General features: G+C 53.1%; 1 protein-coding gene across 2 annotated transcripts in view; it reads right to left on the bottom strand.

Moving 5' to 3' along the window:
• The window catches only part of OPHN1 (oligophrenin 1), a 53,368-nt gene that overhangs the window by 22,221 nt on the left and 6,714 nt on the right, over window positions 1–24,433 (bottom strand). For both annotated transcript variants that reach the window (XM_017819252.1, XM_017819253.1), the window contains exons 2-8: window positions 13,990–14,085; window positions 9,848–9,909; window positions 8,333–8,404; window positions 2,913–3,014; window positions 2,012–2,122; window positions 1,483–1,587; window positions 363–492 (exon numbers count right to left, since the gene is read on the bottom strand). In XM_017819252.1, coding sequence (XP_017674741.1) covers window positions 363–492; window positions 1,483–1,587; window positions 2,012–2,122; window positions 2,913–3,014; window positions 8,333–8,404; window positions 9,848–9,909; window positions 13,990–14,085 — 678 coding nt within the window. The remainder of the gene's footprint in view (window positions 1–362; window positions 493–1,482; window positions 1,588–2,011; window positions 2,123–2,912; window positions 3,015–8,332; window positions 8,405–9,847; window positions 9,910–13,989; window positions 14,086–24,433) is intronic.

Here is a 24,433-nt window from a genome sequence, read left to right as displayed (position 1 = left end):
ACCGCTGGCAGAGCTGCCAGCTGGAGCTGCCAGTGCTTCCCCAGGCAGTGCAGGCAGTGACACCTCAGGCACTGGCAGGATGTGCTGCCCCGTGCCCTGGCAGTGGTGTAACCCTGGACACCCTGTGCCCTGGCAGTGGTGTAACCCTGGACACCCTGTGTCTTGGCAGTGGTGTAACCCTAGACACCCTGTGTCTTGGCAGTGGTGTAACCCTAGACACCCTGTGTCTTGGCAGTGGTGACACGTGGTGCAGCAGGACTGGCCTGGGCTCAGGAGTCGAGCGCATCCCAGAGCAGGGCTATGTCAGGGTAGCCCAGGCCTGCACATTCCTAACACATCCAGGTGCATCCCAAAGCCATTACATTTCTCCTGAGTGTAGAGGTAGCCCTCGATGGTTGGCTGCCCAGGGAGCTTGCAGGTTAGGGGCGCTTCCTTCATCCTCTTCTTCAGGTCTTCCAGCTCCTCCCGCGTGCTGGAAAAGTGATTCCTTGTCTGGTAAGAGAAAACAAATAGAAGCACATTTGAATATGAGCAAAGAGTGAGCTGAAAGTATTCCTGGATAAATCTGAGGTGCTCTGGCAGAAATTAATTGGTCCCCAAGATACAAAATTTGGAAGCCACTCCACAAATCCTCATGGAAACTCTGGCTATGAGAAGCATTGGGCTCTTGGAGATAACTGAAGAGGCAAGGTTTGACACAAGATTTGACACAAGGTGCATGGAGATGGTGCTGAGGAGGCACAGCTGGGAGGCCACTCGTTCCCTCAGTAAAAGAACCTCAGCACATTTCTGGGCTGGATGGAGCAGAGGCAGCACCTGAGATTCTCCTGGCACCATTGTTCAGGTGACAGGTGTGTTCTCCCAAAGGTGTTGATTCCTCAAAGGCTCCTGCTACACTGCTTGGCAGGGGAGTCCTGTCAACACAGGGTACAAAATCCAGGCATTTTGATGGAACACCACTTGGACCAATTAATGAGCCAGCAGCAAACCCAGCTTGGCTCAGCATTATGGCTGTTGTTCCATGGGAATGAGGGCCAGCAAGGAAAGACTGAGGATAAAGGAAACAGGACCCAGATATTTTACCCCATGAGCACACTTGGCCAGCAGAGGAGCTTACCAAAGCATGTAGTAAGCCTGTAGTAAGCCAGTACGATTAGGATCAAGGTTAGAGGCCTTTTCAGAGTACAATTTCGATCTCATTACACTGGAAGATAATCTCAGGTTTGTTTATGCACCAGGTTAAGTGATGCGACTGCAACAGCCCCTCCCAGACAGAGAAAACACTCTCACAGACCTGCGGACTCTGCTGTGCAGGAGAGGGGAAAACACAGTGAACTGAGAAGGAAATAACTGTATCTGCAACCTCCCCTAGTGGAAACATGGCCAGGCTGCTCAGGTGGAAAGGCCTTGCTGTCAGAGGCATGTAAATCCAAATGAGAACAGAAGTCAATGGAAAAGTCCTGCAGCTAGGCAGGGACTCACATTCTGCAGGCTGAGCTGGAGCTGCTGCTTGTAGGGGAGAAAATCCTGTGTCAGCTCCACTGTCAGATTGTTGTAAGTGAAGAGGCTGTGGAGAAACGCCAGCACCTGCAACAAGGGAAAGGGCAGACTGAACTTCTGTATTTCTAATTGGAGGAAGGATGGACAGCCAAGTTTCAGAAATTACAATTCTTTTTTCCTTAAAGCTTTGGAGTGATGCCAGCCTCGGCATGACTTATCAAACACAGTGTCTCTAAAGCCCAGGCTACCACCCACACATCTATCTGAATAAAACACTCCCAGAATAAAAGACCCTATGGGGAGACCCAGAGCAGATCTGGAGAGCGCTCATCCACAAAATCCACACGATCCCACCACACCTGGCACCTGGGCAGAGCCACCACCCAGGTCCCTGTACTCAGCCACAGGCTGGGAGCACTGCAGACCAGGCTGTGACAGGTGAGCAGAGCAGGTAACACATCAGCACACCTGAGCACCAGCCAACGAGGCTGAGAGAAAAGGAAGCTCCTACCGGCTCCACAATACTGAATTTCTTGCTTTCTTGTACTTCCTGGATCTGGTAGACGTACTCGAGGGAGGACTCAAAGAAATTGTGTCTCTCTTTGTCCACCTGAAGGTCAGCCTGGAAGAAGGAGGGAGAGGTGGACAAAGAAAATACATCACATGTAGTTTTACAATACTTGAGTCGCTTTTGTCTGTCAGCCCACAGGTAGCTTTGTCCTCACTAAAAATAGCCTGCCACGTCTCCAGTCCAGGTTTGAACTGGGATATTGGATATTCTTCTCAGTTTGCCTATTTCTGCCTCCTTTTCATTCATGGATCCAGAACCTCACCCCACTCTGCAAGGACAAGGCCTTCCCAAAGCTCATTTGTTATTTTAGCACAAGCCCCTTCTCCACCCACAGCCCTGGGAGGACAAGGTCACTGTCACCACCCTCTCGCCTGACTCCATCTGCAACCTGGAACCAGCAGTTCCAGAGCTGCAGCAGGGCAGGACCATGGGACACATCTCCTCTGCCTGCCCCCACAGCCACCCAAAAGCACCAGCAGTGAGACAACAGCAGGCCAGCAAAAGGAATAATAACAGGTTATTTCAGCCAGAGCAGTTCCCCAGGTGAAAGGGTGGCCAGTCCCCAGCTGTGCCAGTGCCCCTGGTCACTGTCCTACACCATGAGGGTGGCAATAAGGTGACAACCATAAAGCCACTCCCAGCACCCAACACACACAGAGAACTACGAGCTTGATTTCCCTGGCCTCACCCAGAGAATCCAGGCTTTGAGTAGATTTAACTGATTATCAACTTCAACAGATTACTGGAAGGAATAATTCCCCCCCAAAATTTTTTTTTTAAGATCTAGAGCAGCTGGTAGTGTTGCTTCTGGACCCAACTCTGAAGGAAACTCCATCCACACCTCCTGTAACTGGGATTCCTTCTTTTTGGAAGACAAGTGCAGGTGGCGATCCAGCATAGAGTAAAACTTCTCACCATCCTTCTCAAACTTTTTCTTTCTTTCCTGTAGACGCAAGAGGTGAAACAGAACCAGTTACTGGCATTTTCCAGATAAGAACATGCATCAACACCAGATCCTTTATGCAACTCTGTATTCCCATAGACAAATTCTGGTCAGCCCAGCCAGAACAGGTCACTTCCCATTCATTCTGCCTTCACAGCCCGTTGCCTACCCTGGATGCAGTTACACCTCAGGACCCTGCTCTGGCAATACTCCGTGGCACAAGAAGTATTTGTCATGTCAGCATCGTGGCAAATGCCCCCTGATGAGGTGTTGTTCCCCCTCTCAACCTCTTCAGTGTCCAGTAAACTTGAGACGTGCTCACACATCAAAACCCTGTTCACCATCTGCTGGTGTGCCCAGCTCAGAAACAACAGGGCAAACACTGCAATGTCAGAAACACATCAGGGTCAAGGAAAGGTTTGTTAGAGTTTGCAATTTTCTGTTCTCAAGCTTTTACTGTGTGTTTCTGAAGAGTAGCAAAAGGAAAGCAGAAGCCTGCAAGGGGGACATGTGGGCAGGAAGTCCTCATGTCCCTGCCAGCAGTGGTGCAAAGAGAGCACAGACCAACAAGAGCAACCACAGACACTCGAGAAGGAAGCCCTGAGAGCAGGCAGGGAGCAGCAGGGCTGAGGACCAGGATGTTGGTTCCTGCCTTGTACTTACTGGGAAACCACAGAGGACTCAGAAATCAAGACACAACCATGAGTAGAGCCCAGGTTGACAAATAGCCACATCAGACGGTAACTGATGTTTTAGCAACTAAATTGCTAAAATCAGGGAATTCCAGCCTGGCAGCAGCCTCAGTGCCAGATTCAAGCAGCTGAGCACTGGCATGTACATACTGCAGGGTATATACAGGATGTCCAGATCCTCTATCTGGCTTTGGAAAGCTCAAGAAGGTAGAAGGCAGAATTAGGACACCCCAGCTTCCTGAGAATTAACGGTATCTTTCAACACCTACCTTCTGAAAGCCCTGAAATACTGTTCTCTTGCCCCCAGTCAGAAATCCATGGATATGCAAACACACACCAGTGCCACCACAAATCAGCCAGACTGGTGGCTACTAGGGATTTTCCTCATGCATTCAGTAGTGACTGCAGAGTTTGCAGCCTCCCCTGCCATGAAATTTTGCTTCCCCATTCCACTTGCATGGACTACTCCATTTGTCTGTTGGGATGTCCTACATGGCAGGATGCCTGGGGGATCCCAAAACCCATGCCTGGGCTCAACATGGTTGGCTCCTACTAACAGTAACAAGTGTTCCTGCCAGCTGCCTTTCCGGGAAAAGGAATTCTCACCTCACAAGAGTCCTGACTTGGCTGTTGGGAAAGCACAATTACCATGGGGAAATGCAGAGACACCAATTTGACTATTGCTGCTTATATGTAACTGTCCAGAGCAGGGCAGGCTTAACCCAGCAAACCTTTTCACCCTAGCAATTACAACTGCTGCCCTGCAGCTCCTGGAATTACCAGAGCTCTGAAGGGAAGTGCATCTTCTGGAATCACCCCCTGCAATATTGGGTACTGTGACTCTGCATTAGCAACTTCACACCTCAGAACAGAGAGATTCACATCAAATCCAGAGGAGCAGGGAGTCCTCCATGGGTGATTCCTAATTTAAGCAGCGCTGCAGCTGTGGAGGCGAGGCCAGGAAGGACTGTCAAAACAAACCACCACCCTCGTGACTACCCCTGATCAGCAAACCCAAACCCAGCGCAGTGAAAGTGCTTGCAGAGCTGCAGTTCCTGTGTCTGTCTGTAAGGTCACACTCCTGGGCTGTCTGGGCCATTAATGCCTGCCAATCATTCCCACTCTGACTAATTAGCATATAACTGAACAGCAGAAGGGTGACCTACAAATGCCTCTGATTGCCAAGCCGAGGCTTCAACAGCTCCTTGGCTGCTGAACAGAGCGAGCCAAGACAAAAAACAACACAAAAACCCACCCAGACTGAAGCACAATCTGGAAACACAAGCATGAATTAGTTCCTCATGAATATTCAGCAAAGGGCAGCACCACCTTCTCATTAGGGTTTGCCAAGTCCAAGAGCCACCCGACTTCCATTTATTGCTCACCGGGAGGAGCAGATCCCACAGGAGTGCAGGCAGGAGGGTGCTCTGTGAAAGCTCCACACTTGGAGCTTTGGCAAGTGCTGCTTTAACCAGGAAGGAGCCCCCAGGAAAGCACTGGCTGCCTGGTCTGGCAGGTCATCCAGCTCCAGTGATGCCAGAACCCCTCGGCAGCCATCGGGTCCAGCTGACCAGGGGGGAAAAGAGGCCAAAGAACTTCCCAAAACTTGCCCTTAATCATTAGATGCTAATTAGGATCCTCTGAAATTCCTGTCCTAGGAGAGGTGGAGTGAGTGGTAAACAGGGAGCCCGTCTCACAGGGCCACTTCTCTCCTTTGCCCACCGGAAGGCCCCACCTCCACACGCACCTGAGGGGTTCAGCTGGAGGGTCAGTGGGTGCAGGATCATCACAATTCCTTTTTATAAGGCATCAGCAGTTAATACAAAAAAAGATAATTTCTAAAGAGTCAAGTTGAGGGGTGTAGAAAGAGCATTTCCATCAAACCCCACTCAGTTTATCCTGGTGTTTTTCCCTCACCCACTGGTTTCTCTCAAATGCTCCTTAGGCCTTGCTACCGCAGAGATGAAAGCAAATAGAAGTTACTGTCTTCCCTTTCTTTTAAAATTATAATTAGTGAAACTAATAATAGAATTAACTAAGTCCTTTTATGAATACATTATCTCCTATGGAAGAACTTTTGACAAACACTGCAGCTATTCAGCATCCCTGAGCACAGTGAACATTCCTCCCACCCTTACAGTGCATCCAAAACAGTTTTTCCCCTCTGACTTTTCGGTTTGCTTTGTGTTTCTGCTTTTGTGTTTGGGTCTTCTTTTTTTTAAAAAAAAAGCTGTCTCCTTCCAAGTGGAATTGGAACGAAACTTTTCCTATTCAAATCCTCCTCAACACAGTGAGTGCAGGCAGGCTCTTCCAAAAGTACTCCAGCCCCACAGTGTGGAGCTGAGTGCCAGGGCTGTGGGGAGGGAGGGACAGGCTCCCCGTGTGTGCTGGCTCCTTTCCACACTCACCCCCACCATAAACCCCCTCCAGCTCCTCGGCTTTCAAGCAGAGGGAGGTGCCAGCGCTGGGAAATGGGTCAGCTCAGAGGGTCCTGGATCCTCGCTTTGATCTGTGACGTCTGCACATATACACATCGATCAGCAAGTCACGGGCACAGCAGTGATCCCACGGGGCTGTGGCAGGGCTAGGTGGCTGGAGGGGGTCCCAGTGACAGCCCGGGGGCTGCCCTGTGTGGGAGCTCACCCTCTGCCCAAGCAGATTCCATTTGCCCCAGGAGAGCGGGTGAATGCGGCCTCAGATGTGCTGGTCAGACCGACTGGCTGTGCTCCAGCCAGAGGCATCACAAAGCCCCAATTCAAGGGCTCTTCCTATCTGGCTCCAGCAGCTCACACAGGGAACAGAAAACATTTCACAGAAGGTGACGCTGCCAAAATACGGAAATGAAGCAGAGGGCACAGATTCCCTGTGTCATGTCTCCAGCCTGTCCCACAGCCCAGCCCTGGCCTCCGCCCCTGGTGTGGATCAGGAAGGACTCTGGGGTGATGCTGGTGAGGGACCTGTGCTGACAGAGCCCCACTGTGAGGAGCCTTGTCTGTATTTCACACCTTCTGCTGTGGGATGGGGATGAGCCAGAGGAGCTCTGCAGGCTGGCAGGTGAAGGAAGGCTCTGTGCCTGGAGCACTCCCTGAGGGTGCAGCCCACGGGCTCCGGGCCAGTGGAGTGGCACAGGCTCCTCTCAGGGAATCACTGGGGGTGAGGGCAAGGGGCTGGAGTGGCTGAGGCTCCTTCCCAAACTCACAGTGCCTCCAGGCCGTGGGGCAGTGCTGGGAAGAGCAGAACCTCTCTGTGCATCCCTGTTGGTGGGGGCACACCCAGATCATGGCGGGTGTGAGGTGCTGCCCTGTGAGCTCCCGAATGGAGCACTGGGGTGAGCCACGGCACAACCCTCTGCACACCTTGTATTCCTCACCAGAAACAAAACCCAAAGCCAAACCACGATGACCTCTGAGCCACTTGTAATGACTCCCTGCCCTCCACCACCTCTCCAACTGCTCTGAGCAGTGTCCTGCCACTGTCACCACACAACACATCCACCCGGAGGGCCCTGTCTTCCACAGGGACCAAGGAAGGGCTGCAGGCTGCCAGGGGAATGCATGTCAGTGCTCAGGGCCCCCCACTGCCAGGGTACAGCACCAACCCTGCTGGGCACAGCCACTCTGGAGTGGGACACGGGATATGTGGCCCCTGGATGGAGGCAGCTCAGCTCCTGGGGCACAGCACACTCTGGGCTGTGGACAAAGGGATCCTTACACACCGTAAGGGCTCCCTGGGAAGGAAGCAGTCTCAGGGACACGAGACCAAGGGCTGTGGCTGCGGCTCCTCAGAGAGTTACACACACCCAGCGTGCGGGGAATGGCAAAGGGTAGGAGGGTGATCGAGTACCTCTTCTCAAACCCTGTATTTATTAAAAGTCAAAGCCTCCAGATGGGCTGGGCTGAATCCAAGCCTCAAGTGTTCTCCAAAACATCTCCATTTCGGAGCTGGGTCAGAGCCAACCCCATTTCAAGCTGCTGCCGAGTAATGTGGAACCTGGATTTCTTGATAGTAGACAAGGGAAAAATTACCTTTTCTGCTCCACATGTGCAGAATTTGCTTTTTATAGTTTGTTTCTTTAAAAGTTTGGTCCAACTGAAAGACTCATTAGATGCTTTATGTAAATATTTCATAACAAATGCCCTATGACTATAATCAGGTTCTGCCTGTCGGCCTTTGCTTCTCTCCCCTCTTCCCTTCCTTCCTCCCTCCCTCCCTCCCTCCCTCCCTCCCCCTCTACCACACACTTCTCTGCAGAAAGTATTTTATTCTCAGTAGCACTGAGTGAACAAAGGGGAGAGGCAAGAAAGCAGCAAGGAGGATCTCCCGCTCGAAACAAGCACTCCTTGCTCAGAATGGAGAGTTTGGGAATCAGGCCAGGAGAGAACCCAAAGAATTCAGAAAAGGTTTTGGAGCCTCTTATGATTGAAAAATCAGACTAAAAGTCACAGCACGAGCCCTTGTGCCAGCGGCTGAAAGCCAGCATTGAACAGGGAGTTTCTGAGAGCCTGAAGTCAGAATGTAGCACAGCAACTGTCTGCTTGTTCATAACAGGAGAAAAATCTGATTTCAGACACAGTAACAGAAAACAAATCTGTTTACATTGAAAAGAAAGAAACAAACAACCCTTACCTTGGTGAAGCCTATCTGCTCCTTCCGGAAGTTTTCCAAAGGTTTGATCAGCAAATCACTCGCATTCTGCACCTACAGTGCAAAGAAAAATCACTTTAATTGCAGGACATGGACCAGTTTTCTCCTAAACAGAGGCTCAACAGGGCTAGAAGCCAAGAACTCTCAGATTTTAATGTGTTTGACTGAAAACTTCTCTGTCTGTAGGTGAAGTCAACCCATCTGTGCCTGCTCTTCCCCATCAGTAACACCCAACAACCCCCAACCATAGCACAGGAGGCTTTGGGGACATTCCCCATCCTGATCTTACAACACTGCTCTCAAAAAATGATAGACTTCCCTTCTCCCAAGATCCAGCCAGATCCAGCTAGGGAAAAGGAAAAGCCTGCCTGTGACTCTTCCACTCCTGTCTCATGTCTGAGAGATGCTTTCCTGGGACATGCTCTACACTCCCTTTCCATGAATCCACAGGAAACTCACTGGCTCCAGCTCCCCCCCGGCATTGGGATCTTCCCATCCCCACTTCTGTGACAGGCTTTGTCCCAAGGACCAGTGAAGGGAGAGGGGAAGAGAAGGGGACAGGACAACACTCTTCCACAGCCCTTCAGGGAATTTAAAGCTGATAAACACGGTGAGAGTGTGAAACCTCCTGAGGGGCTGCTGTAAACAACTGATCCTACAAGTGGAGGGCAAAAATCCCCAACTTTGGAAAGCTGGACAGCACCCACGATACCTGAAACAATTCCTTCCACTGCTTCCCCCACTGCCAAAGAGCCACTGTAATTAATAATACAGAAGTATCTCACGCTTTCCTGGTTTCCTGCCGTTCCCTGCCTGCCCATGGACCCTCTGGCACAGTTGCCCCTGTGGCACTGGCCCAGCCTGGCACGAGCTCCCGCAGCCGCACGAGGCAAAGGAACACAGAGCCAAGCAGCACATTCCTGGCATGCTGTAAGCTCTTCACCAAGCCTAACCTTCATATTTTTCCTGGAATTAGGAGTGAGATGGGAAGCCAGCACTTGCTCTGGAGGAGCTCTGGAGAGGCAGAGGGCACATGGCAGCGGGAGGCTGACGGCAGGGCATGGCCCTGCAGGAGCTGGGCTGGCACAGGCAGGGGATCAGTGGCACAGGGGCACTGCCTGCCTGCACCAAGCAAAACCAGAGCAAAACTACATCTTATTCTTTAATGCCTGGTTTCAGCACAGAACTAGCTGGTGAGGAGCTCAGACACACCTGGCCCTGCAGAGCCAGCCTGCTCCTGCTGCCGGGCCGGGGGCTCCGGGACTGCCTGCACACCGCAGGGGTTTGGGACACTGCCTGGGACACCTCAGCCCTCCCCACCCCCTGCCTCCCCTGTGCTCAGGGCACCATGGAGCAGACATGGTACAAAGCACAACATTCCCAGTGCTCCCAGCTTCCCTGCTGTGGGAAGCCTCACACTGAGGCACATGCTGCTCTGGCCACAATTTGGCATTTAACCATGGTGGGAATGACAGAGCCCAGTTTTGATCACCTTACCATCATGGACCTCTCCAGCTCTACCTCTTGCAGCAGCTCTGCAAACTCCTTAAAGGACTCAGCTGTAAGAAAAGAAGAGGCTGGTCAGGAGGGCTGGGACATGGCACCGGAGTGTGGGACACGTGGTGGGACACCCCAATGGGGCTGTGCCCCCAGCACGGCTGGCTAAAGCCTTGCCAAAAACAGAGAAGAGGTGGCCCCTTTTGGCAGAAACTGGGTGAGGCAAAGCCACATGCAAGCTGGCCACAAGGAGTATTTATTTATGCACTGGAGAAGGGGGTCTCCTGGGCAGAGCAATGAGGGAGAGAAGGCCCTGGAAAGGGAAAAGGATGTTAATTAGCTTTCATTAGGAAAGGTGGCAGGGAAGATGCAAACATGGGGAAGGGGTAGCCACTGCCCCCAGGGCCAGCAGCAAGACAGGCTCTGCCATATAAGAGGCTATGGGCAGGACGGGGCTGCCTCTCCCACCTGGACAGCCACTGGCAGCACCAGGATGGGCCTGGCACCTCTGGCCTGGGAAAAGTCGTAGGTGCTCACCAGGACAAGTGTGTAAAATGAAAACAGCCTGGAATGACAAAGGTCACATTTAGTGACACAAAGTCTGTGTACAGGAGGAAAGGCAACAGGTGTAGAAATGGTCATAGACACTGACACCACTGCCCAAAATGTTAAAAGTGAAACAAAAGGATCTCACTGATCAGCAGTTAGAGTCCAACTACAATATAAATAGCAAGAAAGCATTCCTTTAACAATCTGAAACTAGACTAATTTAGCCTGGGGAAAAAGAAGACTAGGTTGGAGCAACTGACTTTCCCCACACCAAGAGGGAACATGCAGCCCCTGTCCCTGCCACACCGAAGGAGAATTCAGGAAGGAGCTGAATTTGTCACAGGGGAAGAAACATCTCAGCAGCAGAGCACTGACAGTGCTGAGCTGAGTGGCTCTGCAAACTCCCAGCTCTCTGGGCTGCAAGGCAAGGCTGGGCCAACATCTGCCCATGCAAACAGTGTGGCTGTGTGCTGGATGCCCGAGGGAACAACCTGATTACCCCAGTGCACCTGGGAACCACCTGGAGTTAGCTGGGAAAGCTTCCCACAGTTCCAGCCTGCTCAGCGCAGCGTGGGATGGGTCTGACGGGTCCCACACTCCCCCTTGGCCTGGTGTGTACGGCACAGAATGGCTCTGTCAAACCCCCAGAGCTCTGTGCCTGCAGGTCACACCCTCCCTCCCTGTGGCTGGGCCGGGCAGGCAGCACACGAGAGAGCACATCAGGTGTACAGTGAGGCACGGACAGGGAACAGCTCATCCCACAGCTCAGGGGAGAGGGTGCTCCTCTGCTCTCTGTGCAGGCTGAGGGCCCCCTCCCCTCGTTCACAAGTGGCACCTTCAAAGAGGTACCTGTCCTGCTAAAATCCAGCGTGAGAGGATTTGCTCTGCAGCTGCTGAGACAGACACAAAAGGGAACAACCGCAGCCTCGTGACACGGGCCCTCAGCCGGCAGCAGCACAACAGACCTTCTTGATGAGTCAGGAACTTCTGAGCTCTCCTCCAGCGAGGGCTCCAGCAATGCAACAGCCGCTGGTTCATCGTGCTCACCCCCAGGGCCACGCGTGGCTGTCACTGCGGCTGCCCAGGGCCACGGGAAACCCGGAGCGCACGGACACCGGTGGCCTGAGCCAGGAAAGGAATTATCACAGGGAAAAAGAGAATACAGCCCTGAACTTGCAGGGAATATGTCAGTACCTAAAACATTCCCTAGCTGGTTTTTCCCCTTTGCTCCACAGGAAGAGCCCAGGAACATGTTTCCTGGCTGCAGTCACAGAGTAGCCCACTGAGTTTGTCCCTGCACCACACACACAAGGCTCAGATGCTGCTGCCAGTCCAGCAGTGCCCAGCAGCACTGGGATAGATCTGTGCTACTGGCCTGGGTCAGCACTTGCCAGCCCCTGCAGCACAGCCACCACCTGCCCAGCCATACCTGGGAACCGACACCTGGGAATGCTGGAGTGACCCAGCTGGGCAGCCAGAAGTACTGCAGGAACGTCCTTACTGCCAGAGGATTCCAGGCTCCCATGCCTGGGAGGGAGGAACATGCCATCCCATTTCACTGCTCCCTTCATCTCTGAAGGAGCTGCTGTTTCGGGTCCCATGTGGTGACAGTGGAGGGACCACAGGAGGGACCATGGAAGTGACAGTGGAGGGACAACAGAGGGGACTGCAGAGGGGACCACAGGGGGGCTGCAGCCCTGGGGTAACGTGGGTGTGTCTGTAACCATTGACGTCCCCAGGGGAAAGTGCTGCTCGTGACAGACAACACCAAAGACAGACAAAATCAACCCAGATTCCTGACAGCCACCCGGCCGGGCGTCCAGCTGCTCTCTGCCCACACAACGAGAGCAGCACGTCTTTAGCTCTATTTATTTGCAACCCAAACACGTTCCCTGCAGCTTGTAAGAAGTGCCTGTGAGTGTTTTGCTTCATTCCCATATCCTGCACATCAAATGAGCTCTGTGCTCCCACGCAGATCCCTGGCACCCTTGCAGGAGATGGAAGCTGCTACAGAGACGTCAACGCCCTGCTGCTGTGTCAGGAATAAGGGAGCCTCAGCCCCAGCAGGCACAGCAGGCCCTGGGTGGGAGGAGGAACACAGCCCAGGCTTCTTCCTAGGGAAACCAGGGACCTCTTCTTGAAAAGGCAAAAATACTCCCCAGCAAAACTGAAGGGAAATGTGCCTCTTTTCACATGGAGGGTTTTATATCTGCTATGATCTCTCCTTCTCTCACCCGCCCACAATCCCTCCCTTCAACCTCTGCCATTCCCAGCAGTCTCGCTTGGCTGTCGGAGCTTTGCCCCTTCCAGCTAAGAGGAGGGACACTCCTCTCCTTGGGAGGCTGTTTGCCTCAGACCTCTCTGCTCCCAGGAGGGGCATTTACACAGCAGTGTTCTCCCCTCCCTGACTCAGATGTGTTTGGAAACTCAGCACCTCTGCTGCCATTAGATTTGGAGGCTGACTCATTTCCAGCATGTTTCACCTAGAGACTTTCCATAAAGGAAACCAGCCTCGGAGGGGCAGGCTGCAATCTGCTTCACATGGCTTTAAATACAACAGCCCAAGGAACAGGCTCCACTTCCTTCCCCTTCCGATGGTGTCCCAGAGATCTGAAACCTGACATCAGCCATGTCCCCCTGCAGCCGCTCTTCAACCACTGCCTGACAAAAGCTGCTTTTCTTTGTTCTTTTCCCCTGTGTGCAGCCCCGGAGAAGCCTGGCAAGACACTGTGCCCCACCTGGTGAATGCCCCGTGCCTCTGCCTACTGACTGCCCTGTGCCCCCCATGGGCAGCCCCAGCCCCTCAGCCCAGGCAGGTGCCCCAAGGGCTTTGTCTGACGGGGCAGGGTCAGACCCTCGGGGGCTGGAGGATCCCCTGTCATCCTCCCTGCAGCCTGCCACCCCTGCAGCACCCACCCACCCCCTGCCATCCCTGCAGTACCCACCCACCCCCTAAGCCAAGAGCAGATGGATGTGAAACATGGGTTTGGGGCATTGGGGCGCCTCAGCTCAGCTCCCAGAGCAGTGGTCACTGTGTGACCCACAGAGCTGTGCCAGGGGAGGGCAGGGATGGAACAGGGCTCCAGGATCACTAATCCCCAAACAGATGTGCAGGGAGCAGCAGCCCCACACTCCTGCCACACGCTGCCCTGCCCAAGGCACAGACTGGCCATTGTTTTCCCTATGAGACACATCCAGCCACCCTTTTTCCCAGCAGTCTGCGGCCCAGTCCCTTTGCAATGTGGGGCAGGTTGTGCAGTGGAGTGAAGGCAGCTTTGGGAGCAGCATCCACTGGGCTCCACTGGTGGCACTGGGAAGTGGAGCTGGCTGGGAGGCCAGCACCACATTGCCTCCTCCCCAGCACATGGCAGCATGGAGCAGGCCTGGAGCCATGGAAAACCTCCACATATTATCCGCTGAATTGGGAATGTGAAACTCGACCCGTGACTGTTCAACTTCATAAAATAGGCTATGGAAGAGCTGCCTGGAACCCGGCTCCTGAGGCTGCTTAAAAATCATCAGGCAGGCTAATTTGTAGAGAGGGAGACTGTTCCAGTTACTGAAAATCAGCATCAAAAAAGCGGAGAACTCACCAATATTAATCTCATCATCTGTTAGTGTGTCACCAATGAAGTCAAACTGGAAGGATTGCAGGGTCTGGGAGAACTTCTGCACCGCTGAGGAGTACCCTGGAAAAGGACAGAGCAATCAGCTGTGGGTTTCTGCAACAGTTCTACAGAGGCTGCAAGTCTGTAACCATAGTGAGGTGGTTAGGAAAATCCAAAGGCATCAGGAGTTTCAGCGCTGCAGCAAATGTTGCTGCATTAATAATCCTCAGAGGCTGCAGACAGAGCACTGGGTTTGGGTTTTTTTTCTCTTTGAAAAAGCTTCTGCAGCATTAATGGATGCACTGCACGGTACAACTACTGTCCTGCCATGTACAGGAAGGGACACTGACACACTTCCCTGCAGGAAAACATGCAGGAGATACTCTGGGGCTCTGTGTGCATCAGCACAGCTCCCTGGAGCATGGGGGCTGTCAGACAGCCTGGCCAGTGTTCACAGGAATTGTTTTGCTATAAGTGAGAAAAATCTGTAGAGTCAGAAAAAAAACATGAGAAAAAAGGCAGAACTCAAAATAACTGTCCCTCCTGGAGGTCACGGACACAGACAGGCCCTGAGGGAAGAGGGACAGTGCCACAGGGAGCTGGAGGCTTGGCTGGGTTCACCCGGGCACCTGCTGCTTCCACTGCTGAGGAACCGTCTGGGCTGGAAGCAAAGACACTGTGGCCTGGTGGTGGCTGTGGCTCAGTCCAAATTATTTTTGGACCTTCCAGAGAAGTTTCTGGCCAAAAGAAAGATCCTTTGTGCTTTTGCATCCTGCACAGCTGGCTCAGAGCCCCGGGGCAGTGGCTCCTTTGTCGGATGGAGGAGCCCTGGGACAGGGCAGCAACACTGCAGCAGAGCCCAACCCAGTTACCCACCCAGGGCCAGCAGGGACAGCACTGGTGACACTTCATCCAATCCACCACATCTTCCTGCACAAAGCTACATGCTCTCTGGGGGATAAGGCCTTCTCCAACAGCAAATTCCTGAGATACAAACAGAAGGAGGATGCACTTGCCTGACCTCAGGGAATAGCATGTAGGCAACAGAACAAAAGCAAAGGAATAATTTTATATTCTTATTTACATCACTGTTTTCCCTAATTTGGGACTCCAGCCACAGGCACAGCCCCAGGCTGGACTCCTTTGTGGGGGTACACCAGAGATGGCACTTTTTGAAGTTCAGGAAGCGGCAAGTGGTGAAGTTGTGGCAGCACAGACGTTAGTGTGCAACCAGCTCCCACTCGGGCTTTGCTGAACCAGGAGAGCAATTGCTGTATAAAAAACTTTGGTGTACATGGCTGGGTTTTTTTTTAATTTGAACATAGAACTTAGTACCACAGTGGCAGTCATGAGGTGTTCTGAAACACTGCTGTGAAGGAGAGAGAAAAACTGGACAACACTGAAATGAATGTTGAGGAAGACAAATCAAGTGGCCCATGTGGGATCTTGCCAGGTCCCCGGACTGCTCTGTTCCCCTGTCCCTAGGTCAGGAGTGCCCTGGGCCCCCTGGCCCTCCCCAGGGTCCCCAGACAGGAGGGGCATGGGGACAGCCAGGTACCCAGCATGGGGAGGAGGGTGGGCTTAGAGCACAGTCCTCGCTTCCCCCTCAAAAGCCTCGTTCAGCAGCTCCCTCTGATGGGTCAAACCTTTGCTCCTGAATGAGCAGATTCAGGCCTGAATGTTGCTATTTAGCCCCAGCTGCCAGGGGCTGGAGCACGTAAATGGGTGAACTCTCACACAGAACGATGTCATTGACTTGATGGAAAACCTCAGCAAATAATCCCCCTCAGTCCCCCAGCGCTCACTCAGGCTGGGCCGGAGGCTCATTCAGCCCTTGCTCAGGGGGAGCTTTGTTCGTTCCCCTGCAAACCCTGAGCTGCTGCAGCCCCATCCAGCCCCTCCACTGCTGTTATTAGCGGGTGGCCTCCAGTCCCTCCCTCTGAACAGCCCTCTCAGCCCAGTGTGGGTCCCTGAGCCCCCCCAAGGCGGCTCATCACAGCACCCCCGGCCAGCATCCGTCCATCTGTCCATCCGTCCGTCTGTCCCCTCCATGTCTGCTGGCCAGGGGAAGGTGATGAGGCATCGGGAGGCTCTGGCTTCGTGTCCCCGTGAGCGGGGAGCGTGGCAGCACACGCAGGTCCCGCACGGCACGCTGTGGGGACAGAGGGTCTCCACATGCCACATTTCCATGTCAGCCCCTGCAGCAGGGAATGAACTGGCAAGCTCCTGCCTTCTGGGTTTTACAGAAACGGGGGGAAGGGCCATGGCAGAGAAAGGTTTGAAAAGACAAACACAGCATATTTTAACCAGAAAAGAAGAAATAGTATAGCCGATTTAGGTTACATTTTCCTTTCAAAATACGTCTGGCCTGAAAGTTTATTTGCCAAATGTCCAGCTGAAGGAAACCCAGGTGCACATACTCACATCAGCTTAATAGTGAAAAACACAATGGATGCCCCACAGTTAGCCCAGTGCTGTTTAACTGCACTTGGAAAAAGGAATCTTTTTCATTTTGGGGAGCCATCCTTATCCTTACCCTCAGCAGTGAGGTGTAGGAAGCCCCGGCTGCGAGTGGTGACTGCTGAAGGCAGGTGGCTGCCAAAGACATCCCTGGGGTGGCACAGCCCTTCCCTTAGGGAAACAACTGTGGAAGATGAGAGAGGGAGAGGGAGAGAGAGAGGAGAGCCAGCACTGCACATGCCTGAGGAGCTCTTAATAGAAACCAGGCTCCTCCAGATCAAGGTGACTCAGCTCCTACATGTAGGGAGCCTTTGCTGAACCCCAGCTCCTGACAGAGCCCCTGTGTGCTCACACACAGACAGCCCCATGTGCTGCCGTGGTGCCAACACAGCTTTGGGGTGTTCCTGGGACAGGAGCGGGGCTGGCTGACTGGGGTGTTCCCTGGGCAGGAATGGGGCTGGCTGACAGCTGGTTCTGCCGCAGCACTGCCTGTTGGCACTGGCCACCACAGGAACAGAGGATGCTCCTGCCCGGGCCCAGCACAGGGACAGTACCAGGGCCTGAAGCAGAGCACTGGGGGGCACATCACCCCTTCCCTGGCATCTGAACAGTGGTGTGGTGACACCAGGGATGGGGCAGGGCAGGCGTCCATGCAGAAAGGGATGAGCCATGGCCACAGGAAAGTGGCTTGACCACAGGAAGGGGCCAGCAGGAAGAGACTTGCTGTGTGGAAAATTGGGGCTCCATCCCATGCTGGGAGAGATAAGTCCGTATTGTCCCTCATTTTAACAGACACTCGGAAATGTTTTCCCTCCCGATACAAACACTCAGCTGCCAAACGCCCTCGCTCTGCACCCCCAAAGCCTGGCAGGAGGCAGAGGCGGCTGGAGGGCCCGTCCTGCTCCCCCAGCGCCAGGACCCAAGGCTGAAGGAATAATGCCATGCTCCAAGCTGGAATGTCCCTGAGAGCAGCATGCCAAGGCTCAGCACTGCCAAGAGCCCCAAGGACCCTTCCTGCTCGTGGTGCAGCTCAGTCGGTTTCCATGGAAACACACCAAAACGGATTCAATCAGGAGTCCTCAAGGACTCCTCCTTCCAGCCTAAGAATGTCATGCCAACTCTTACCATTTGTGGTCACAATACTTTACTCTTCTAATAAAAATGAAGTTCCATTCCTGCACAGAGTCCCACAGCAGGGCTGTGGGGCAGGAGTGGGGAGCACCAGCACCAGTGCCAGCCTCAGAAGCCACACGGAGAACTTGGGGCTGTATTTATGTGTAAACACACCTCCAGAGCCAACAGCTCAGGAAGGATGTGCCCCACACACAGCCTGCTCAGCAAGGACCTGGCAGGATCCTCACTTCAACCTTTCACAGCAACCACAGGTAACCAAAAACCACAAACAAAAAAGTGCTGCAACCGCTGCAAAAGCCACAGGCCTCTGACAAAGCAGAAACACAAACGGAGCCCCAAACCAGGCTGTGCTGCTGCTTTTTACCTCAGTGCTTAGAATTTAAACCAGAAGGAAACCACCACCACAGGACAGAGCTGTGGGGGACACAGCCCCACACTCCCCCTCACACTCCCAGGGTGAGCAGCCTTGGCTGGAGAATGGGGCAGGAGGTGCCACACCAGGGTCTGTGATGCTCCAGGTGTCACAGGTGCACATCCTTAATTAGCTTTGCTAATTGCAACCCACAATCACAATCTCTGTGACTGCAATGGTCCTCTGTTCCCAAGAGAGGAAACCATGTCCCTGAGCACACAGAAATAGAAGTGGCAGTGACAATCCAGTGGTGACAGCTACGGGGACCAGCAGAATCCGTGCACCACAGGAGGAATGTGCTTGGGCTGCCTCACTTAACACCAGAGGCCAGGCTGCCAGCACCCTCACCCTCCTCATCCACACCCAAATAGTCCCTGCTTATATGACACTGGTTGGCTGTGCAGCAGCTGCTACAGCCAGCACCGCCTCTGCTTCTTCCTAGGACACAGCCAGGTGGGAATTGCTGCTCCTCCAGAAGGTGAGGGGCTGAGCAGACAGTGGGTTCAGCAGCCCTTTGGCTAATCTTCATCACATGCCACTCCCTGGGCATCACATTGCAAATTAAGGAGGAAAAACTAAAATAAAAGGAACCCCCCCACACCTCAACACCATGGCAATCATTGGCCAGCAACAGTCCCAGAGCAAAGGCTTTCCTGAACTTAACCTGATCCCACTGAGGGTGTGAACAGCTGAACAGTGATGGGGTTGCAGCATCCCCTGTTCCTGGGAAGGGATGGGATGGGATGGGATGTCCCAGTCCACACCAGAAGGTGGGAAGTGACTTCAGCTGGTCTCCCAGCTTGGGGAAGAGCAGGCAGCAGAGACTTCCATGGGGGAACAAGCCATTCCCAGGCTTCTGCCTCCATCTGACCCACAGATAGCAGCGCCAGGTGCCCTTCATGCAGCAACTCAGCCACAACTTCAGCAACTCGTGAGGAGTCCCATAAGGAATCAAAAAGGAAAATCCAAACCAGGTTTGAGCCGTGCCAGTGCAAATAACCAGAGCAGATGTAAGCAGGAGCTCCACCTTTGCATTTTGCTTTCTTCTCCAGCTTGAAAACAGAACTGTTTAACCCAACCATACACTTACAAATAAGCAAACAAAAGACAATAAAAGTTCATTCTGCCCTTAAATAAGAGCATTTTAAGACAAAGACAAATTTTCAGGTTAGATCTGAACTCTGGAAATCCATTTTTGTCAGGGAAATGTTGCAAGACCCTGACACACAGCAGCTGAGGACACACCTACATTTCCTTCCAGTGGTCCCTATGGACCATTTCCTCCTCCCCCATGGAGTGCATGCACAGTACATGCACAACATGAGAAATGCCAGTTTTCCCCAGCATGCAGAGAGAGGGCTGTGATCCCTGAGGGGAAAACAATGTGTTCATTGTTACCAACTCCCACCAAAGAATTCCCCAGGGAACTGCATCATGGAGATGGAGCTGATCCCCGCTGCTGCCTCACAGATGATGTTCTGGACTCGGTACCTGACCTGCTGCTTCCCAGGGATTCTCTGTCCTTTCAGCAGAGCTTCAGGAGCCAACACACAAAGCGTTTGGTCAAGGGGCTGGAGTCTGCTCCGAGCTGTTGGATTTGCACTGTGTGTACTAACTGCATGAAAACCCCAGTCTGTGTCCCACCAAAATACCTCAGCTCCAAAAGCCATGAGCTCCCCCGGCCGAGCAGGATGTACCATCAGGATCAGCAGTAACGAGCCCTGACTCACAGAACACTCCCAAATACTCCACAGCTGCTCAAACACAAAAACATGTTGATTTTCTCAGATGAGGAAAAAATAACTTCCCGGGTGGCCTTCTAGGTAGTCCCAAATCCACACCAGCATCCTAGGAGGAATCCAGCCCTCCTGTTGCTGCACAGAGGAGAGATGCTCACCATTAGGGAGTTACAGAGCGGCCCAGGACAGGCAGTGCCTGGCAGTGACCCAGGGCAAGTTGTCCGCAAGTGCCCCCGAAGGCTCTGTGGGGACTCAGAAATCCTGACACGTTGGACAAAGGCCATTTTTCCCACACTGACACGGGTTTTCCACTTGCCAGGAGTAAGTGGTTAGCATGAACTGCTAAAAATAGCTTGCTATATTTAGCTGTGCTTTACAAATCTCTTGCAAAGGAATTTACTGAATGTCTCACACTGTCACACATTTACCTCTCCTAATCAGGGCTTCACTGACCAAGTCATTCATAAGCTGCTGCTTCCCTGTCTTCTCCAGGGAGAAGAGCAAGGCTGTACTCCCAGTACAAAGACAATTTTCAGTACCTCTCCCTACACAGTGACCTTTTGCTCTGCAAGCTGGTTACCTGCTCTCTGGACCACCACCTCCATTCACATATCCTCTCCCACTCTCCCTCCACCCAGTTTCTGTTTCCTGTCCTAAACTTCATCTCATATTCTCATAAATTCTCCTCCTTGCCCAGGCAGCCTTGTGGGAAATTCCCGAACTTGCTCAACAGGCTTATTTTCTTATTTACTCTTTAATTAAAAACCCAAGGACCAGCACAGAAATGGTTCACACTTATCATATACTTCTCATGCCTGTCTTATCTCTCTCACTGCCTGTGGAAACCGGCTGTGCTGAACCTGCCATGCTCCAGAAAAGCTGGCAAGGGTTACGAGGCTGCACTGAAGCCCAAGGCAGTTAAACACACAGAGGGGCTTTCCTGGCTGCCTGGAACAGAAGGAGACCACGGGTCTCCTCACCAACAACTTGGAAGTTTGGCAACATATCAGCCCAAAAATCCAAGCAAAACACAAAGCAACCAAGCAAGGCTGGAAGGACAACAAAGTTTTGGGGTATATTGGTCTGTTTTGGAGAAAACTGGGAGTGAGTGATCTGGGATACAGGTTCTGGGGACAAGGGTGCACTCTTCCCCTCCACTGGATTAAGTGATCACTAATTATCCAGTGTCTTTTTCCTGAGACCTCCACAGTGACAGATCCATTGATCAGGAAGAGATGCACGTGGCAGAACCAATTTTAAAACAAAGACATGGAACACACCATTCTAACAGTGACACTCACTGGATTGTACCAGTTTGCTGGAGAGTGACACTTGGGGCCCTATTTTTAATGTTTTTATAAAGGACCATGTGTCCGACTCATTTTTCTTTTATGATTTTTGCTTCTGAAACCTGAGGGCAGCACAGGGCCCTGCCTGGCCCAGCACAGCCACGACATCCACTCACCCCATGTGCAGCCGCACAGCAAAATTCCTGCAGGCACCAGCGCTTCCCTTAGTGCTCCTTGGGATGAGCCAGGGGTAAAACTGCACTTTGGAAGCCCAAACTCCTCAAAGGACAGTTTTTCACCTTTGGCATTTTTCTGGCCTTTTAAACCAACCTTGCAGCTCTACAAAGCTGGAGCAGTTGCTTCAGCAAAACTGGAAAGAGACACAGGGCAGCCAGCCCAGAACACGTGGGCAACTGAAATGGAGATTAAGAAAAGATGATGGCCTTAGAAATCGGCAAAAGCAGTGAAATGTGCATTAAGAAATAATGTAACTACTTTTTGAGCAAATGCTCCCAGAGTCGCAGAGGCAGAGAAGAGTCACCAAGGAGGAAACAGCATTGCAGCCCTTTGGTCCACCACGGACTGAAGCCCAACTGCAGGGCTGGTGCTGCCATACCTGCAAGAATTTCAGACCGCCTTGTGTCCAAATCCAACTGTCACTACAGCAGGGAATTGCTTAGCACTGCCCTGTAGTGTGCTGAACCTGGCAAGGAGGGAGAGCCACAGCACGGGGACACTGCCCAGCTCCAGGGGCACTGGTGCTGCTGACAGAGGTGGTACTGGTGTTCCTGTGCTGGGCAGTCAGCAGCTCCCAAACCCCTCACGGGAGGCTCCAAGGGCGGCAGCACATGGCTGTTTTCCTGCCAATTCCCAAGGCAGAGGCTGCTGGACACCTGCCCCTGCAGAAGGGACAGGGATGGCATTGCCTGGCGAGCCGGGATGGCAGTGCCAGGTGAGTTGTGGGGAGAGTGGTGCCAGGTGAGCTGTGGGGATGGCAGTGCCAGGTGAGCTGTGGGGAGAGTGGTGCCAGGTGAGCCGTGACTGTGGCAGCCCGGTGTCACTGCGGGGCTGGGGCAGGAAGCCAAGGTGGCCAGCTGGAATCAGGGTGAGGCTGGCAGGTGGCACTGGCTGCTGCACCTATTTATATACCTGTTTACATCACAGTCCCACAGAGGCCAGTCACTGCCTTCCCCAGACTGGGGGCAGGGCCTAGAGCTGGGGAATAATGGACAGACTCTTCAAAAACTAAAAATACACAAAGCTGAGCCATGGAAAGCAAACGGACTTTTCCCTCCCTCGGATGGAGCGAGCTGTCAGGGAGGAGCACAGCCCTCCTCCCGGGAGCATCGGGACACCTCGTGCCAAGAGGCTGGTCAGGAAGGCCAGGGCAGAGCTGCACAGATCCCTGCAGCACTCCAGGCCACCCGGAGCTCCGAGAGCAGCCGAGCGGGCCCTTGGCACAGAGCTCTGGCGTGAGCGGCAGGAGAGGGTGTGCTCCAAGAGCCGCGGCTCCCCGCTGCACAGGCAGGACGGACACAGGGAAAACAAATACGAAAACAGACTCTTATCTGGGGCAGAGCACGAGCAGCCCCCACAGAGACATCTCATGATCTGCAGAGCCCTCACATGTGTCTCCCTGCAGCCCCCCTTCCCAGGCAGGGGCCAGGGCGCCGGGCTCACTCGGAGCATGGATGATTTCAGAGTTTCCCTCAATAAGGGCGCAGCAGGGCCAGGCAGGGGCCCAGCTGAGTCACACTCTGAGCCAGGGAGGGATTGCCAGTGGCTTGCGAGCGATCCGGAGCTGTTCAGCACGAGGAGGGATGGGCATCCCTCCTGTCCCAGGCTGGGAGACAGCTGGCACCTCCCAGGAGACCCCTGGGCACCGTCAAGCTGACCGGCACTGGGATACCCGCCCACCCACCCTGCAGAGCACCCTTAGGGGGCTCTGCCAAGAGCTACCCCACCTCTGGGCACCTCTGTGTCCCACGAGGACTTGGAGGTCCAGCTCTGTACCTCCAACACAGAGGGTCTCCCGATGCCCTGCAAGTCCCCAATTCATCCTGTTATGGCACAGGAACAGGTCATGTTCCTTGCTCTCCATTTTCACAGCTACAAGGTTTAGTAAGATTAATAAATTTACTCTTGTTTTAAGAATCTCCAGGCTCAGCTCTTCAGAATGAAGCTTGGCTGGGGGAACAGGATAAAAAGAGATCAGACTAAGAGAGCAACTGAATTCTGGGCTGTACTTGTATTTATAAACTTTATCTCAGGCTATTCCTCTGCTCTTATCATCACTTGAACGACTCGTGACCGCATGTTCACCTGTGCAGAAAATTCGGTGCCAAGAAAGGACACTGGGCACAGAGGGTGTGTTCAAACGTGCCCAGCAGGGAACAGCCAGCACGGCCTGGGATCGCCGCTCCCGACGGAGCAGCTCGGCCGGGGCCGTGAGGAGGCTGTGAGGCAGAACACAGGCCAAGGTGGAAACTCCACCATCACCAGAACGAACCCGACAAGTTTCCAAAAGCTTTTACATTCACACATATCAGAACAGAAGGTCTATTTGTTTGAAAGATTCATTCAGTGCTGATTAAGAAAATGTAACTGCTGCCTGCTGAACTCCTCCAGCAGTTCCAAAGCAGCTGCATTTTGGTGTTCAGCACCTGCAAATGGCACTGGCTGTTTGCCAGAGTTTGGCCTTTTGTTCTGTGAACCCACAGTTCTCCAAACCTTTGTGCTCCTGCCAGGACTGTGCCTCAGGAGGTGTCCAGCCACACGCCTCAGCACAACAGAGCAGGGCCACCGCTGCCCCTCCACGGAGCCAGGCTGGCTCCCAGCAGGACAGAAGCCACCCGTGAAAAGCCTGGGGGCCAGTGAAGGACACCACATCTGTAGTTACCAGTGTGCTACCAACAGCATTAGGAAATAAAATATTCCAACAATTTCTCAAGGAAAAAGCCAGAAAAGATGAGTCTTCACATGGTGACTCAAGAGGAAACTCTTAGGTCAGCAGCAGTGTTGCTGCGAGCTGTGGGCTGTCAGACACACACAGAACATGGATAACACCCACATCCTCCCAGGGAAGGAGCCAGGAAAGGCAGCAGAAGATGGATGAAAAGCTCCCTGAATGCCTCATATGCAGCACAAGAAAAAACATCCCTAAACATATGAAAATGACTTTACCTCTTGCCCTGGTCATACGCAGGTGAGTTCTTGGGAAGTGTATCAGGGCTGCAAAAAGCCATCACAAAATACTGCACTTTAGCTTGTTTTGAGCTGGACCAGGGCTGGTCCTGAGCCCACTAACCAGCCCCCAAGCTGGCAGGGACAGGGCTGGTGTGGTGCTGCCACAGCCACAGCTGGCGAGGGGCCACTTCAGCCCATAATCCTGCCCT

Source organism: Lepidothrix coronata, unplaced genomic scaffold (genome assembly GCF_001604755.1).
Source record: "Lepidothrix coronata isolate B3197 unplaced genomic scaffold, Lepidothrix_coronata-1.0 Scaffold73, whole genome shotgun sequence".
Lineage (NCBI taxonomy): Eukaryota > Metazoa > Chordata > Aves > Passeriformes > Pipridae > Lepidothrix > Lepidothrix coronata.
The sequence above is the reverse complement of the archived record's forward strand: the minus strand, read 5'-3'. Positions and strand labels throughout refer to the sequence as shown.